At 37.9% G+C, this 18,445-nt stretch overlaps 1 protein-coding gene across 2 annotated transcripts in view; it reads left to right on the plus strand.

Moving 5' to 3' along the window:
• NUBPL (NUBP iron-sulfur cluster assembly factor, mitochondrial) overlaps positions 1 to 18,445 on the plus strand; it is a 101,983-nt gene that overhangs the window by 56,612 nt on the left and 26,926 nt on the right. For both annotated transcript variants that reach the window (XM_009669971.2, XM_068946420.1), the window contains exon 8: positions 15,485 to 15,570. In XM_009669971.2, coding sequence (XP_009668266.1) covers positions 15,485 to 15,570 — 86 coding nt within the window. The remainder of the gene's footprint in view (positions 1 to 15,484; positions 15,571 to 18,445) is intronic.

Here is an 18,445-nt window from a genome sequence, read left to right on the forward strand (position 1 = left end):
AGCGATCCTCAGTGGTTCCAGGAATAATCTAAGAATTGCTGTGGATCTTCACTAGGAGAGTAGTTGAGCACTGGAACACATTATCCGAAGAGTTTGTAGGACCTCTGTCCTTGGAGGTTATCCAGATTCTGCTAGAGAAAGCCGTAGCTGGCCTAGTGTGGTGAATAGATGGCCTCCAGAGGCCTTTTCTGACCAGCAGTTCTATGATACTGTGATCTTAAGTAATCAGTTTGCTCCACTTTTTGGTTATACCACATAAATATATTGATTTAAAGAAAAAAAAAAGTGGTATCTTTTACTCTCTTAGATTCTAGAGTGCAGAATGGCTGATGTGCACAAGCAGACTCTGTTTCTCTTTGCTTTTCCTTTCTGTCTGTACATGTTGATGACGGTATTGCACTGAAGTGAAGGCATTTAATATTAAATAATAAATATTAATAAATGCTCACACACGTGTAAAATATTAAATTTATTAAATATTTTAGCATATATATAAAATTTATATGAACTATTGTACTTGCATAGAGGGCTCTTACTAGGTTGCCTAACGTGTTTAACAAATACCATATATCTCTAAAAGTTCATAATTTAGCTAAAAGTGTATGTAGAAAGTTTGGGCACTCTAGAGATGCTCACACATGAAGGTGCTAGAGCTGACAGATTTTGAGACATATGCCCTGGTTTCACAGCAAAACCATCACTGTTGTTTCAGCCTAATGAAGCCTACAGGAAGGAAACCATTTAAAAAACAGGCAACATTTTGTATCTTTAGCTAACCAGAGTCACACCACAGCTGCAAACTTGCATGAATACCACAGTTACCCGTATAGTTACATAACAAATTTTTCTGACAAATACTGTAATTTAGTGTTAAGGTTGTGTGGTGGTGTCTCATAATCTTCCGTGATGTCAAGTTTAGAAAAACTTAATACTTCGACATGTAGAAAACACAAGGGTTAGGGCACTGCTAGCATGCTAATTCAGCTGTAAAGTTGTCAGTAGTCCCTGGGGTTAGTATTCATTCCAGCTGTGTTTGATCTGCAGTCTGTGATTGCATCAGGTGGTGGAAGGTAGCAGACTGACAGAGTTGTGATGAAGGATTTCAGGAATTTTTCCTGTAAGAAGCAGAAGAGGCCTCTAGTGCCTGAGCTTATCTGTGACTTGGAATATATGATGAAAGAAAACCATGACTCATACCTGTTTTCGTCATTACAGCACTAAATATGTAGCCTATGTGAGTAGCAAAGCAGGAGGGCTTTTTACTCCCAGGTTTTTAAGCGAGGGAGTTTCTGGTAAATTTCCTTAACGCATTAAATCTTGTGCATAAAGGCAGTAAGAGTGTGAAATTCAAGAGGGGTAGTTTTATTTTTGTGGATTATGAGTTCTTTTAATATGTGGCAGGTATTGATAGTTGGTATTCAGTACAGTGCACCTAAATGTCCTAACTGAAAAAAGAAAATGTTATTAGATTCTTATCTTTCGGGGATAGGGTTCCCCGTTTCCCAAGGAGTTCCCCACTGTCTTCAGAAGTGTGAGAGACTGTGGTGTTGGTGCATTGTCATCTCTTAGAGAGAGATGGTGTGGGAAAGTACTTTAATCCTGTGTTCTAAGTTTTGCTGACGTCTGTTTGTCACAAGATCTTTGTAACTGAAATGCTGCATCAGTAAGTGCAATCCTTAATTTAGAAAGGTTTTTTCTAATACTTGCCACTTCTTAGAATGTAGTAGATGTTAATGAAAGCAAAAAAAAAAAAAAAAAAAAAAAAGCTGGATTTTTTTGCTCAAGACAGCAATGCACTCATTCTAGTGTAAGAATAACAAAAGTGAAGAATAGAGAAAAAATCTTTTTTTCAGTAATTTAGCAGTTTTCCATAGTACATATGATGAGATACCCAATAAACCTGTAGTTCTCACATATGTTAAATGGGGTTTTGAGGCAAATCAAAATAGACAAGATGTTAATTTAGAAAAAGAAAAGGCAAACAGGTAAAACCAACAACAATCAATGCAAATTTCCTTCATATGCAATAAAGGGAGATAAATATCCTTTCCATGTTTCTTTTTAAACTCTTAACTACTGCTTTCTGGCATCCTGTTTTTATAAGTGTGGGCTTTTATGACTGCTGAGCTGAGGATAGCATTTTAGATTGAATTCTGAAATGGCTTCACATTGTTCGCACAGTTGCTCATTTTAGCTTGTTACTTCACCAATCTTAACTTCATAAAATTAGGAATGATAGCATCAGTTTGTTTGTCTTGCCCATTCATTCATTACGTACAGCATGTTAGGTCGATTCTTATAGCGTAAAATTTTTCATGCTTTTGTGAAAATGAGCACAGCAGACAAGGAGTGAAAAGATTTATAGTTCCCTGGGTTCTTACTGGCTCGATGAATTTTGGTGATTTATACAGAATTTCCTCTGTTGTATATTGTGGATATTTCTCATTCTCATTGGAAGGGCTTGTTTTTGTATATTACGACTTTGACTTTACTTTCTTCTTTTACTTTTGTTATTTGGTTCCTGTCTGGTTGACAGACCACAGCTTTTTTTTAACATGCCTTTTCCTTTGACCTTGTTGCTTTCAAGGCTACGGAAGACAGTATTACCTATCTAGATGATTATGTCTTTGGAGCCTTCTACAGAATTCTGCAGGTTTTTGTGGGTTTCATCTACATTTGTAATTCATGTTTCTAAATTGAGTGTTGTTGGTCATGTGTGTGTTTGTTGTTTTTTTTTCCTGCCTCAGAAAGTATTTGGTGGTGTGCCGTTCTCAAGATTCTTCTCCGATTTTCTTGTTGTTTGTATTTCCTTTGAGGATGCCTTGTGCAGTCATGGTATTAGTGGCATAATTTCTGGGTTTTTTTTCCCTTTTCTCAGAGACCGTGTATATATCTGTGTGAAGTATATTTAGAAGTGCACAATCCAGTTTGCTTGAAGTTTATACTTTGATTTGCATGCATGCATACATGAGATACAGTATTTGAATTACATTTTCTTCATTTTTCATTTGTGGCTTCTTAGGGATAGACAGTGTAGGACGCTTTTATTTTGTCTCTAAATAAATTTACAGAATCTGTATGAATATTTTTTCCGGTCATTTACATATTGTTCTGTGAACATAAGAAAGAACACCAGAAGAAGTGCTTTGTTTCTAGGGTGCTTAAAATGTGAAATGAAAAACTACCATTGCAGCGTTTGGTAGTCGGAGAGGGACTGATAGGATGTATAAAGGGGTATTGGTTTTTAATTTTAGGAGTGTTTTTTTTTTTTTAATCTTATATGATAAGTACTATCATACTGTCAAAAAGAGATTAGAGCAATACTCAATGGATAAAAGCAAAACAACAGAACATTTCATACAATGCTTCTTGTCCTTAAAAAGAGTATTCCTTATATAACACTGTTTTAGAGTGACAATTTTGGGTACATATATTTTTTTTCTTTAAAAGGAGATGAAAAAGGAAACTACTATGTCTTTCATTTTGTTTTATTATTCTGAGTCACCTTACAAGGAGATGCATCTTATTTTACGTGATTCTTTAATTGTCCGCATCTTTTCTCATGTTTACAGTCTTTCTTCAGCAAACTAGCAGATGAGAAAGGATATGATAGCTTGAAAAGACATTATATTTTTTCTGTTCCACTACAGCTCCTGTCTTCCGTGGCCAGTCTACTTTCTAAATAGAAATCCAGAATCAATCTAGAGAAAAAATGCTTTGTTTATTGTCTGTTGTTGCTTACTTTCTCTTTAGTTCGACTGCTTTACTTCTGTTTTGTTCTTCTGTTTCACCTTTTGCGTTTGCAATGTCCAGAAGCGGATTCTTTATTATGTCCTGAACATATATGCTCAAGAAAAGTTAGTTTCCATAGAAGTTTTCCAGCTTGTACAATGTAAAGCTTTTGGGGTTTCAGATGATATTACCATGTCTGATACCAGTCAGTTTTGTGTAAACTAACAGCGTTGTGAAAACTAAGGCTTGTGTTTCCCTTTGTATTATCTAGTCATTGAACTGAAAAATCTAAGTTTACTTGTTTGTCACACACACACCTAAACACGCACACATACGTATACAAGTATCCATGCATGCCTATATATATTTACATATAGGAGCCTTAAACCAACCAAATAAATACTATACGAGATGGGAGACTAGCCTGCCTAAAAATTAGGAGAGAATTTATCGTTCCCTCGCTTTAGAAAGTTGATCCTAGCCTCAGAGTCTGAAGGCTTCGTGGATAGCAGAAAGTATGTGTCTGTTAGAAAGGAAGTCCTGGGGCCTGTTAGTGTAAGCCTTTCTTCCTCTTGGAGAACCTGAATTGCGGAAGTTGATTGTTAACTGTATTAGGTTGCCTATCACTCTCTTCTTTAACATTAAAGTGAAATTTGTGTTAGTGAAATGCAACAGCTTGAGAGCCCTGGAGACTGAGACTCTGTCTTAATTGACAGAACTTACTCCAGGTTAAAACTGGAATTGTCATTTCCTTTGCTAAACTTTGTCAGATCACTCTTTTCAATGGACGTCAAGATGCCCTGGTGGTGGAAACCATTAGAAAAACACAGCTGTCCAATGGGAAGTGGTTTGAGACAGCCAAGTAATTTCACATCTTACTGAACAACCTTTTAAGAGTACGGTTGTGAGCTTTGGATTGAACTATGTTTATACAAAGTACCTAAAGGTAAAAGGTTTTGTGCTTTATTTCAGTGCCCTTAATTTTCCCATCTTTTTTAATTAATATATTTCTGTTTTTTCACTCGAAGCATATATTATAATAACCTCAGCATTAAAATGGCTATTAACAAGAATTAGAAAAGATAGTCAAGATAAGCAAAGAGAAAGCAATATGAACACTATTTTGTTTTTTCCTAAGTTTCATAAAAGCCGAGAAAAAAGATAAAAGTCTTACAGGGAATGACTTTCATTGCCTTTTAGAGTCGAAGTCAGCATGATGCATATTTTTTACAGATTTTTCATTGCCGTATCTTGTAATTTGTGTTATTTTTCCTAATGATTCCGTACTTCTATTAAAATGCAGAACATAATTATCTATTGAATGCCTTTTGCAGATAAGGGATGGAATATTTACCAAAGGTTTTTGTTAATTCAGATATGAATGTTCAAAAAATTGTAATTAATAGGTTTTTTGATGGCGGTATTTTGATAGATAGGTTAAATCAAAACAAAACATATCCTCTCTTTACTGATTAAGCTTTAAAGTCTCAGAAATATTTTCTGTTCAGATATGTTCCCTGAAAAGGAAGTAATAGCAGGATGGCACAGATTTGAAGAAACTTGGCATTTTTCAATTCTGAAAGCATTTTACTAAATGTTACGTAGCAAACTGATGAGCCAAACTATTTACTCATACTCATGTCAGTATTTTACAGACGAGATGTAGCCTTGTACACCTCTTGTTTATAGAGCGAGTTGTTTAAAGTATTTCTGACTTCAGAGAGTAGAACCTGATATTGCATCAACATGATAATGTACAAGAACAGGAAGTTCCAGTTAATGAGTAGACTAACGAGTAGATCAGAAATAAGCATTAAAAGATGGAAAAGAGAATTTCAAATCAAATTTTAAAAAAGAAAACATTGATGAAGACTTTAGGAAATTAGACATGAGTTAGTATGAGAAAGAATTGTGATTTATGAGATAAAGGTGTCTTTTTAAACTGAAATAGGTATGAAAGTTGAAAAGGTACGGCCCTGTTCTCTTTTCTTTTTGAAGAGAAATGATCAAAAAAATGCAGCAGAGCAAGTTGCATGTAGCATACAGTTTAAGGATTAGAAGTATATCTGTATTCTGTCACTGCTCTTCGTGTAAGTGTCTGTTTGCTCCAAGTTAAATATATCTTTCTTTGATGTGAATTACAGTTGTAAGGCATCTGATTTTCCTTCCTTTGGTTTAACATTAATATCCAATGTTTTTCCTCAGTTCTGTTTGTTTGTTCCCTCTCTCTTGCGTGCATAGGCACACTCATTCAGTGGAGGTAGCATCTTTAGTTTTTTCAGGAAATTTTTGAAGATGTTTTACAGAAATTGTCAGAGTCTTTGATAGTAGGTTTTACTTGAACTGTTTTTGAATGGCAAATATTTTTAATATCAGATTTCTTTAACCCTTTTTTAGAAAACTGTGTAGACTTACTCTTTCTTTCATGCTGTATTTTAATATTTAAATTTTTTAAAGAACTACAAGAAAGAAAAGTCTCATAGGTTTAGGATAGATTGACAAACAAAAAAAATTTAATTCACACCAGGGAGGATTACAAAATTGTTCTTTGTATTCATGCCAGTATAATTTGTATGCTAAATTATTTTCTTTCTGTTGTCAGAAAAATTGCTTTTGACAAATGCAAATTATTACCAGGGTTATCTCAGTTTTGGACACTCTTAGTAAATTATTGTGAAGCCTCTGTCCCCAGTAGACACTGTAAATTCAATCTGGAGACCAAAATACAGTATGAATTTACACACTGAAGGCTCAAACTTTTTCAATATGTGTTTAAATGGCCCAAGCACCTGGTTCCTGGAGATTGATTTAAACACACATTTTCTATCCAAACTGAAGTGATAGTATGTTCATTGAGAGTTTTTAAAATTTAATTAGTCCTGAAAAGGAGTATCTAGGTATTGGGGGAAAAGTTCTGTAGTGTTCAGGCTTTGAAAACTGAGGTTCTCTGAGGTTTTTTGTAAACAGAGGCTAAATATATGTTAAGTGTTATATCACCAGTAATTGTTGCTTTAGACCAGTTACTTTGAATAGGAAGAGTAAATGAACATGGTGCTCAGCTGGCAACTACGAAAGATGAGGGAAATCCATATGAATAGTGATACTGCATTCTTTCCTCTAGCTATTTGCTCTGACAAAATAAGTGATCAAATCTGCCTCTTATATCCTCCCCTCTCTTCCTCAAAAAAGAAAAAAAAAACAAAACCAATTTTGGAGGTGACTGAAATAGCATTTCTTTTCCATAAAAAAGACAACACAAGCTATTTCCTTACAGTTCTTCCCTTTGTATTGGGACCTCTCAGAAGTCGCATGATTTTTGTTTTAATCATATTCATTTGTCAAAAGAAAATATTCTGACTTTGGTCTTGTCCCGTCAAATGCTTGTTATAATCTGCAGAAGACTGGCTTTCAAGATGGCCTTGAAAGCAAGAGTTGGAGTGGAGTAGGGCAGAAAATGCTAATAGGATAACTAAGGAGAAGTAGAAAGTGGCAGTGTCTGTGAAGGAGTAACTTTTTATTTTATGCCTTTACTTGATGTAAATAATGCTTGTGCACGGATGCTATTACAAAAATTCTCAGTGGCCTAATACTCTACTACGGTTAAAAAATCTTATATATTGCATTAGTGGTGTAACCTGTGTGTTCAGTTTACCATGGCCGAAACCAAGCAGTTTAACAGTGAGAATTGGCTTTCCACGGCTTTCTCCATGCAATTTGTTGCAAAATGGAAGTTATAATTCTTACTGATTAGTTAATGCAGGCAGTTTAACTTTGGGACAACAAGAGTGGGTTCAGCTTTGAGATTCCTCTGCTTCCCAGGTTCTTTGAGACAGTTTCTCTTGTCCGTAACTGCATGGGAAGAGGGTTGCTCTAAGGTTTGTCATCTTTTCTTGTGGGCAGGGTTGCAGTGCCTTTTATAAACTCTAATTATCCGTTAGGTTGTGGGCACAAGAGGATGTGTTTGGCTGGTTTGGAAACGTATGCTGTCAGAGCAGTTGTTCAAAGACTCCTCCAAGGAGAAGGTAGCAAGCAGGTTGGAGATGTGGCACAGCCAAGATCCAGCCTTCAGGATAATTCAGATCTATATTGCGAGTCTGAAGCCTGGAGCCCTTAAGGGAAAGGTGTGCTAATGATTTTTTCAAGGTATTAGATGTAATGAGATGTCACACAGAAAAGCTATTCATGTTGTTTGTCCAAGGAGTACACAGAATCACTAGAATGGTTGAGGTTGGAAAGGACCTCTGGAGATCGTCTAGTCGAACCCCCCTGCTCAAGCAGAGTCGCCTGGAGCACGTTGCCCAGGCTTGTGTCCAGGCAGCTTTTGAATATCTGCAAGGAAGGAGACTCCATAACCTCTCTGGGCAACCTGTTCCAGTGCTCAGTCACCCTGACAGTAAAGAAGTTTTCCTCATATTCAGAAGGAACTTCCTGTGTTCCAGTTGGTGCCTGTTGCTTCTCATCCTATTGCTGGGCACCAGTGAGAAAAGTGTGGCCCCATCCTCTTTACATCCTCCCTTCAGATACTGATATACATTGATCAGATCCCTTCTCAGTCTTCTCTTCTCTAGACTGAACAGTCCCAGCTCTTTCCACCTTTCCTCATAGGAGAGATGCTTCAGTCCCTTCATCATCTTAATAGCCCTTCACTGGACTCGTCCAGTAGCTCCATGTTTCTGTTGTTTTGGGGAGCCCAGAATGTGTGTGTTGGGACACAGTACTCCAGATGGGGCCTCACCAGTGCTGAGTAGAGGGCGAGTATCACCTCCCTCAACCTACTGGCAATGCTGTTCCTAATGCAACCCGGAATACTGTTGGCTGCCTTGGCCACAAAGGTGTGTCGCTGACTGATGGTCAGCTTGTCCACCAGGAGTCCCAGGTCCTTTTCCACATAGCTTCTTTCCAGCAGGTCAGCTCCCAGCCTGTACTTGGGATTGGGATTATTCCTCCCTAGGTGCAGGACCCTGTGTTTCCCTTCGTTGAATTTCATGAGGTTCTCCTCTGCCCATTTCCCCAGCCTGTCCAGGTCCCTCTGAATGGCAGCACACCCCTCTGATGTATCGGCCAGTCCTCCCAGTTTTGTATCATCAGCAAACTGGCTGAGAGTGCGCTCTGTCCCTTCATCCAGGTTACTGATGAATAAGTTAAAAAATACTAGACTCATTATTGACTCTTGGGGACACCACTAGCTACAGGCCTCCAACTAGACTCTGCGCCACTGACCACAACCCTCTGAGCTCTGCCATTCAGCCAGTTCTCAAGCCACCTCACTATCCACTCATCGAGCCCACAGTTCCTGAGCTTACCTAGGAGGATGTGATGGGAGACAGCGTCCAAAGCCTTGCTGAAGTCCAGGGAGACAACATCCACTGCTCTGCCCTCATCTACCCAGCCAGTCATTCCATCAGAGAAGGCTCTCAGATTGGTCAAGCATGTTTTCCCTTTGGTGAATCCAGGCTGACTACTCCTGATCACCTTCTTGTCCTCCAGATGCTTAGTGAGAACCTCCAGGATGAGCTGTTCCATCACCTTTCCCAGGATGGAGGTGAGGCTGACAGGCCTGTAGTTTCCTGGCTCCTCCTTCTTGCCCTTTTGGAAGAGTGGCGTGACATTGGCTTTCTTCCAGTCCTCAGGCACCTCTCCTGTTTTCCATGTCCTTTCAAAGATGATGGAGAGTGGCCTAGCGATAACATCCGCCAGCTCCCTCAGCACTTGTGGGTGCATCCCATCGGGGCCCATGGATTTATGGATGTCAGGTTTGGACAAAAGATCTCTAACCTGATCCTCCTTCACCAAGGGAGAGTCTTCCTTTCTCCAGACCTTCTCCCTGGTCTCCAGGGTCCGGGATTCCTGAGGGCTGGTCTTTTCAGTAAAGACTGAAGCAAAGAAGGCATTCAGTAATTCTATCTTCTCTGTATCCTTTGTCACCAGGGCCCCTGCCTCATTTAGAAACAGGCCCACATTTTCCCTAGTCTTTCTTTTGTTACTGATGTATTTGAAGAACCCCTTCTTGTTGTCCTTGACATCCCTTGCCATATTTAACGCCAAATGGGCTTTGGCCTTCCTCCTCGCATCCCTGCATACTCTGACAGTGTTCCTGTATTCCTTGCAAGTGGTCTGTCCCTGTTTCCACCTTCTGTATGCTTCCTCCTTCTGTTGGAGTTTTGCCAGGAGCTCCTTGTTCATCCAGGCAGGTCTCCTTCTCCCCTTGCTCGACTTCTTGTTCATTGGGATGCACTGATCTTGAGCCTGGAGAAAGTGATCCTTGAATATTAACCAGCTCTCTTGGACCCTTCTTCCTTCTAGGGCCCTATCCCATGGGATTCCTCCAGGGAAGGTCCCTGACAAGGCCAAAGTTAGCTCCCCTGAAGTCGAGGGCTGTGATTTTACTTATGGCCCTACTTCTTCCCTGTGGGATCCTGAACTCCACCATCTCATGGTCACTGCACCCACGGCTGCCCCTAACTTTCACATCTCCAACCTGCCCTTCCTGTTTGTTAGTACAAGGTCCAGCAGCGCACCTCTCCTTGTTTGCTCCTCCATCACCTGTGTCAGAAAGTTACCGTTAATGCTTTCCAGGCACCTCCTCAATTGCTTGTGCCTTGCTATGTTGTTCCTCCAGCAGATGTCAGGGTGGTTGAAGTCCCCCATGCGAACCAGAGCCTGTGATTTTGAGGCTACTTCCAGCTGTCTGTAGAAGGCCTCATCTACTTCCTCTTCCTGATCAGATAGATAGCCTGTAGTGAAAACCCACAACCATGTCACCTATGTTAGTCTCCCCTTCAATCCTTACCCATAAGCTCTTGGCACACTCATCATGCAGCCCGTAGCAGAGCTCAATACATTCCATCCAGAGATGGACAACTTTTTTAATGTTAATACATCTGTAAGCGTCACCAGCTGAAATGCTGGTCTTTGTTCTTGCAAGACTGTTCTGCCTCTTCAAGTGCAAACTGTGTAATTGCAGGCATATTTTACCTGCAAAATAACAAGAAACTTATCAGTTGGCAAGAGGGCCTCTGAAGAGATCCATAGTGGAGATAATTTAAATTAACCAGTTCTGTTTATAAGTTGAAAGTCTTGCCTAGAGGTTTGAAATAGATGCAGTGGAAAAGGTAGCAAAAGCTAGAATTGTTTTGAGTGGTGTGGTCAGATCAGGCTGTCTGCTCCTGCATTGAGTTCTAAACGTGATTCCTTCCAAGAACACTCGATTCCTTTCTGTCAGCAGGTGGAGTTACTAGAAAAACGCTGTATATCTTTACATCTCTTCATCCTCCAAAACTATTTGTCGGTCTTTCTGGTCAGTTGCTTTTAACTCCACAGGTTTTCTGGGTGGCATCACTTACCAAGTTAGTAAGAATCGGGGTGATATAAGATACGCCCTAACGCCTGTACGTGGGAGGAGATGTTAGCCATCTGAATGAGGTGCACATAGTCTAGCTGTGAAGTCAACGCTGGAGGGAAATAGGCTATTTTAAAGAAAAATTATTTGCATCCTAAGGTGGGCTTCAAAACTTGGTTTATCAGCTGCTTTTTAAGAAGTGTCTTGTTTCTTTCCGCTGGCTAGAAAGAATGTCTCAGTAATTGGCTTAGGTACACAGTGACTGTTGTCTAAGCCTTGGGGAGATTCTACCCTAAGCCTTGTAACCCGGAATCTCTAATACAAGCCTTAATAATGCAGTGAATATAGGTGGCATTTTCTGTACACAGAAATTCAAGGATCTTTCAGTGCTCCTCGTTTTCTAAACTCGGGTCCACCAGAAAGGTCAGTACCAATGTGCTGAACAGGCAGGCCTTTCTTTTTACTGGGGATTAAGTACCTGGGGTTAAAAAGAAAGGCAAACATCAGAGCTATAGGCTGCAGTTACTTCTGCCAGTTTATTTTATGCATGCTAAGTATTAAAACTACAATTAGAAATACAGTTAGCATAGTTTTATTAATGCAGCCTGCATCAGATTTTTGGCATTTGAAATACAGTGAAGTTGCTAAAATAAATGAAAGACATGAACAAGTAAATATGTCAGTTAAAGTTCAATATGCTTAACTTGGATATTCAACATATGCAAACTTATTCAGGGGAGTGGAGCGCTATGTAAAGCCTCATTTACTATGTTCTGTTCCTGGTGGAGGAAATAGTGCTACTTATGTTTTGGATTCTTGAACTTCAGGTTGGGTTTGCTGGGCTAGCAGTTGCACCAAAGAAAGCGGAGACATATTTAACCTAAAAGGTGCTGACATAGGTCAGTGTAAACTGGCTATGAGTAACTTTAGTCTGGAAATCAAAAACAGATTTCTGACCATTAGAGGATTAGAAGTGTCTGGATCCTTTCTCCAGTAGGAGTAACAGGGGATTACAGAGCTTATTACAAAGCTTGATGAGTTTTGCACAGGTTTTTCTATGGATGTGGGCCTCTATATTGGGAGGGGACTGGAGCCATTAACATTTGAGGTCCCTTTTATTCCTGTGTTTTTGTGCCTCAGTTTACCTGGCTGTGAAGAAACGATCACTAATCAAACAGGTAAAAATTAAATATAAATTGTTCAAAAGGCTCATAGAATTCTGCAAGTCAGTAAATATGTGGTAGCCATCAGCAATGCACACTTTTAAGACTTATGTTGTGTTTATGGTTTCTATTCACAATTTTATCTTACATAAATTATATATGAACAGAATCTAAGGTAGGACATACAGAAGACCTGAAGTGTATATCTCTAGTTCTTCCTAAATTAGCATATTCATAATTGACTCAGATTTTCTTCTAACAAAAAAAAAAACACCAAACCAATAACTTACTGTAAAACTTATTTTGGTTACAATTGATGAGTAATAGTTGCTTGAGACCACCTTTAATTTACATTTTACTTCAAGAATTTTAAATCTGTATCTTCCATGTTAATTAGAAGTGAAACACTTTGCTAAGTAGTTTAAGCCTCAGGGAACTGATTTAGAACCAGAGGAAAAATCCTAATGAAATTACAATAATTTTAAATAGCCTTGTCTAAACTGATTATGAAAGTATCAGATGTTTAAGTGACAGTATTGGTCTGAATAGTGAATACTCTCATCTCTTTTAAGACACTACACATATTCTAAGTGAGATTTTCTGCTACTGTTGTTACAGATACCTGTTTGGTTATCAGAGGGAGCACGTGTTATCCTGCTTCTCTTTCAAAGGTGCACTGTCCTCAGCAAGGGCGCCAACAGAAGGGGATGATTTCAGATTTCTTTATTCTCATGAGAAAACAGGAGCAAAAAAGTTAACTTTATTTTTTTGCTAGAGGAAAATAACTGTTTTTGTTTTGTCGGTAATCCAGGTCAGATTGAAAAGGAATGTAGGAGAGAGACATCTGTTACACTCTCACCACCAGCTTCTTGAACATGTTGGCTTTCATTCTGTGAAAAAAGCTGTGAAAATTGACCCCCAGCTTAGCTGTAACTTACGTATTTGAGAAGCCAGAACTTTTCATGCAGGGAGCCAGTGTTTCTGCAGCAGCTTGTCCCTTAGGGCTGCCATCTTCACCTAAACGCTGGCAATATGCCATTGGATATTCTCAGATTTTTAGCTTTTTCGCTTTGGGTGAGGGTCTCTAGCACCAGAAGTTGTTAGTCAAAAATATCCTTCAGATAAGCTATGGTAAAAGGGTGTGTTTTCATCGTGCATAGCCGCTGTCCTTTATTTCACGCTGAATATTGGATTCATAAAGGCATTAATAATGGACCAGAAAATGTAGAATGAAGTGTTGGTGATTGCATGGTGGTGGTTCCTTCTGTGTGAAGAACCAGGGAATGCTGACTGAGTCAGTATCTTAAGAGAAGAATGTGAAAGGGGGAGGGAGGGAAGTCTGTTATGAGAAACAGCTGACATGAGTATACAGTCATAAGACATTTGCACTAGATTTCCATTTTCATGTGAAAAGAAAGCAGGAATAAGTATTTTTGCTAACTATTAAAAGGCCTCTGTTTTAGAATACACAGAAAACTCGGAATGCTTTTAGGATAGGGTGCATCCATTTTGTGGAATCAATCCTACACTTCAATATCAGCTGTAAAATGTAACTCTACACTTGAATGAAGTTGACCAGCTAAGGTGACTTGGATGGAACTGAAACTATTCCATGTTATTCTTTGCTATGTTGTTGGAAGCAAGTTGACTCAGGAAAAATAGCAAATTATTTGGGCACTAGTGTTTTAGAGAACAATGGGGAAATTACATTTGTTTAGTAAATTACATACGCTGTTCAATTTTTTGACTTGTATCTAATATTACATAAGGCAGAAATTGGCAGCTTTTCAGGAGTTAGGTGCCAGATTGTATTTTTCTTTCACAGACTAGAGGTTAAGAATACTGGTTGAAAACATTCAAATGTGCTGGCAGGCAGTGTTTGGAAACGGCTGACTCTCATGGGGACAAGATGCAGTCAGCCAGCGCGTTGTTTGTATGGGGGCTCTGTGTGGGGCAAGCGCTTCCCATCGCAGTGTTTTCAGACCTGGGAGCGCGCTTAAGATTCTCGTGCCCCCAGGACTCGGTCACATGCCAGCAATGTTGCATATATTGGAAAATCTACTCCTATCTTCCCTTGACATGTACACCAAAGGTTGGTAACTGCATGCCCAGTAAGAAACTCTGTCCCGTGTACAACAGCATCTAAAACTGTATGTTTTAATTGCTTTTAGTATGAAATTTGGCATAGTTTTTTGTGGGCTTAGCTTAATGTGACTGTACAAAAATGCTTTTATAACAGATACTTTGGAGGCTTGAACTCCAAACTTCTTGAAACCAGAACTAATCAATTTCCTAGTAATGCTATCTCTCATATTGCCTTTTTTTAAAATAGGGATAACTGTGAGCTCGTTCTTGATGAAAGTTTTGAAGAGATAGTACATGAAACCCCCAAGCATATGCAAAAAGATGTAGAAACTGCTCTTTGTGGCGTGATACAGAAGATTATAATGTCCGTACAGGTTTTGCAGACTGTGTTAATCGAGGAGTAATATAACATGGTAACTTTCAGTCTTATGAAATTATTTCGATTCTAATCTCTGACAAAGTTCTATCGCTGTTTCATGTGCTTAATAACTCTTGGGAGAACTAGTTATCAGGTGTCTTGGAGCCATGCCCAAACAGTGAGTAACGCCATGCTTTTTTCAAACCTAGTGTGAGTTTCCATGAGTTGGTCTCGCGTTTTGTAGTTTCATTCCTGCAAACCCAGTTCTGTTGGACTCTCTGATGTGTCTGGTATGCCTGTTTCAAGATTGTGCCTGTCAGTGCTCATATCAGAAATTGTAGCAGATTCACAAAGCAGCAATTTGACAACTGCCTCTTGCTTTTAAGGCAGTACTTAATGTTAAATCAAAATATCTCAAATGTCATTATGGCTTGGGACAGTTACTGTGTAGCAATTCGCACTGAAATCTGGGGGTATATGGACCGTGTTGTCTTGTAGTCATAGTTGTATGGCAGCTACTTCAGTTGTATCATCTGGATACAAAATATAAATGATTTCTACATAGAAAAATATGGGATGAAAATACCTAAAAGATATTTCTATCTGTCCATATCATATCTCAGTGGTTCTAATCACTGCATAATCAAAAACTAGCAACATTTTATTTCTGTAATTAAAAAAAAAAGTGTACAAACTTTTGCAACTTTATTTTCATATTATCATGAAGTAGCGTGTCCTAAATAGCCAGAATGTTTAGCAGTATAATTCACATTTATTTTAATGGTATTTCATGTTTTCTTTTCCCAGGGGCTGTGATCGTCTCTACTCCACAAGACATTGCTTTGTTAGATGCACGCAAAGGAGCTGAAATGTTTAAAAAAGTCCATGTACCTGTAAGTCTCTATATAAAAATACCAACTGAATTTTTCCAAAATGTGCAAAATTTCTGTATACTGTTGTTCTTGAAATTTCTTGAAATGTGGAAAAAACATATCTGCCTCAAAACATACAGATATCATATATATATATGAAAATTTTGAGTTTGCACGTACATAATTGTCACTTTGCCCTTTAAAAGGGTCTGTGGATGTCAGGCCACGTAGAAGGCTGTCTACAGCACTTCATTTTTTTTTATTTATTAAAATTGCAGCTTTTATGATAGCTTGTTTGTCTGGGAAATAACGAAGTTTAGAAATCCACAAAATTCATATGGATTGGGAGGAAATATTAAACAAGGTGACATCTTTGACTTCATATTTTGTATCTATTAATATTCTGAAAACTTTTTATTTATGTTTGTGTGAATTTTTCTTTGAAGTATTAGAATTAACATTTTAGATTTAAACTGAAGAATAAAGTAAAAGGATTTGAAATAGAGGAATAATAAACAAAAATGCATTCATTTAAAAATATTAACTAGGCTATTAATTAAATGGATTTTTAGGGAAAAATATGACTAGCTTGATTTGAAACCTTGACGGTTACTACAAGTTGCTAAGTAACTAAATATTGCACTCCAGAGTATGTCCATGAAGAGATTCATTTTTCATTTGAAATGTGTATTTGATGAGAAAATAAAAGCCGGAATGCTTCCTTGTTTTAAATACTAAGTAAAGAAAAAAGCATTCACTGTACTTTGGTCTGACATTTTAAAAAAGATGTATTTTTGATTACCTGTATGGAAGTCATTCCTACTCTTATTAAAAAAGGGAAAATTCTTTAGGAACCGATGTATTTTTTATTTAAAAAAAAAAAAAAAAGGCAGCAGAAACATTGAAGTGACTGCTTTTTTTTTTTTTTTGGTTTACAGAATAGCTTAAAAAAGGAAATAGATTGATAAGTTCATTATTTGTTAACTATTGCTTAAGCATATTTGCACCAAAGCGAGTGTAATAGCATTTCTGCCATTTGCTACTAGGGAAAGATATATTTTATGTGTGTGTATATGAGAGAAGTATAGTATATGTAATCTTTTTGATTTTGTTTTATGTTTAGATTTACTAAGCGCCTACAAAATTCTTTTCTTCATGTAAAATTGTTTAAGTTAGTACTTCACTGAATTTTCTTTTAATATAGTGACTAATTATCAAGATTTCTTTTCTTTTTTTTTGTTGTTCAATGCTCTGAAGAGAAAGCCTCTAGAAAAAGCATACATTTTATGATAGGTTTGGCTACTATTAATTTGACTAGTGATAAATGAGATTTTAAATAAGATATAGATCTTCTGTTTTGTTTCATTGGAATTCTCCGATCTTAACTTAATCGAATGAAAATTCACAACAAAGTAGTCTTGTCAGATGCTGAATTTGAATGCACTTGAACCAGTCATCAGATCTTATATCCTCAGTGTTTTTTTTCCCTCACTTTGTATGTATGTGAATAGAGATGTGTCATTTACTTTCGTGTTAAAGCAGTTCTTGCCAGTGTGTTACATTTTAAAATACAAGCTAAATCTGAGGATCTAAGGAAAGTTTGATTAGGTAATTTGTGATGAACAGCTTCAAACTTGAGAATTGTTTACATCAAATAGGTACTCAAAAAGGTAGAATCTGTAGGACTACGCTAAAATTGTGTGTTGCGACTATGTAATTGACTAAACGTAATTTTTAAAAAAGCATTTGTCAGGAGTCCACTTTTCAGTGTAATTGATGGTCTGTAGGTTGTTGACTCCTGATCTTTGAGTATGCTTGCTTATATTGTAGTGAACTAGAGTACCTCTCTCATACACATAAATAAGCCACTTTCCTTCTGCCCTTGCAGTCATTAATTACCTGACCCTCAAATGACATAAGTAGTATCACCAAGGTAAAGTCACACTCTTTAGCATTTTATGTCCTTTACTGAACTGAAATTAAAGTAGAATGACTGAAGGAGTTGATGAAAAGCTGCCAATGCGAGTCAGCTTTGGAACTAACGCTGCAGTGCAGAAGTCTTGTTTAAATCTTAGGACATATCCATTAGAAGAAGAGTACTATGTGAAACAGAGTGCACCTAGCAAGGAAGGATTTTGTGATTTTTGCGGTGTCGTACTGACACCTATAACCATGAACTTTTGATGTTCCCACTCAAAATGTGAATTTGGCTGATTTTTGTTCGGTGGTTTTTTTTTTTTTTTTTGGTGGATTCCAGGGGCTTGCGCTGGGCAGTTGACGCCAAAAAACAGGAATAACTTGGATTATTTAGGAAAAAAAAAACATGTTTTCACCTATCGATACTGAATTCAGTTGGGTTTGGTCTACGTTATCAGTCACGTCCCTGAAATAAAAATACAGGCTTTTAGTTTGGATTAAATCTGCAGCTCTTCTGGTAGTTTCCTTGAGTCAGAAGGATATGTTGTAGCTTTCACAGGTTTTTAAAAAACAGCTTATGTAAACACAGCTGTATAATTCCTTCTAAGCTGTACTAAAATTGTTTACTTGAGTATTTACTTGTTAGTACTGTTGCAGCATCTAGAGCGCCCTGCCAAGATTATGGCTTCAGAGCCAAAATTTGCTTGTCATAGGACAAAGGGGTAGGGAGAAAGAAATACTATAGTATGCACGTTTACCTGAAGCACTGAAATATCAAGTGACTGACTTGTAGCTGCATAGAAGGTCTGTGGCAGGCTGTGGAACTGTGATCCTGATGATTGCACTTCCCGTCATGTTTGATTCGGACCTCAAGACCATCGGTTCTTTAAGTACAGTGGATGATTTAAGTGAATTTCTCAGAATTTTCTCTTTCTGCAAAGACAGAGGCCTTTCATTCTCTCACTTTATGTTGTTCAAC

This window comes from Struthio camelus, chromosome 5 (assembly GCF_040807025.1).
Source record: "Struthio camelus isolate bStrCam1 chromosome 5, bStrCam1.hap1, whole genome shotgun sequence".
Lineage (NCBI taxonomy): Eukaryota > Metazoa > Chordata > Aves > Struthioniformes > Struthionidae > Struthio > Struthio camelus.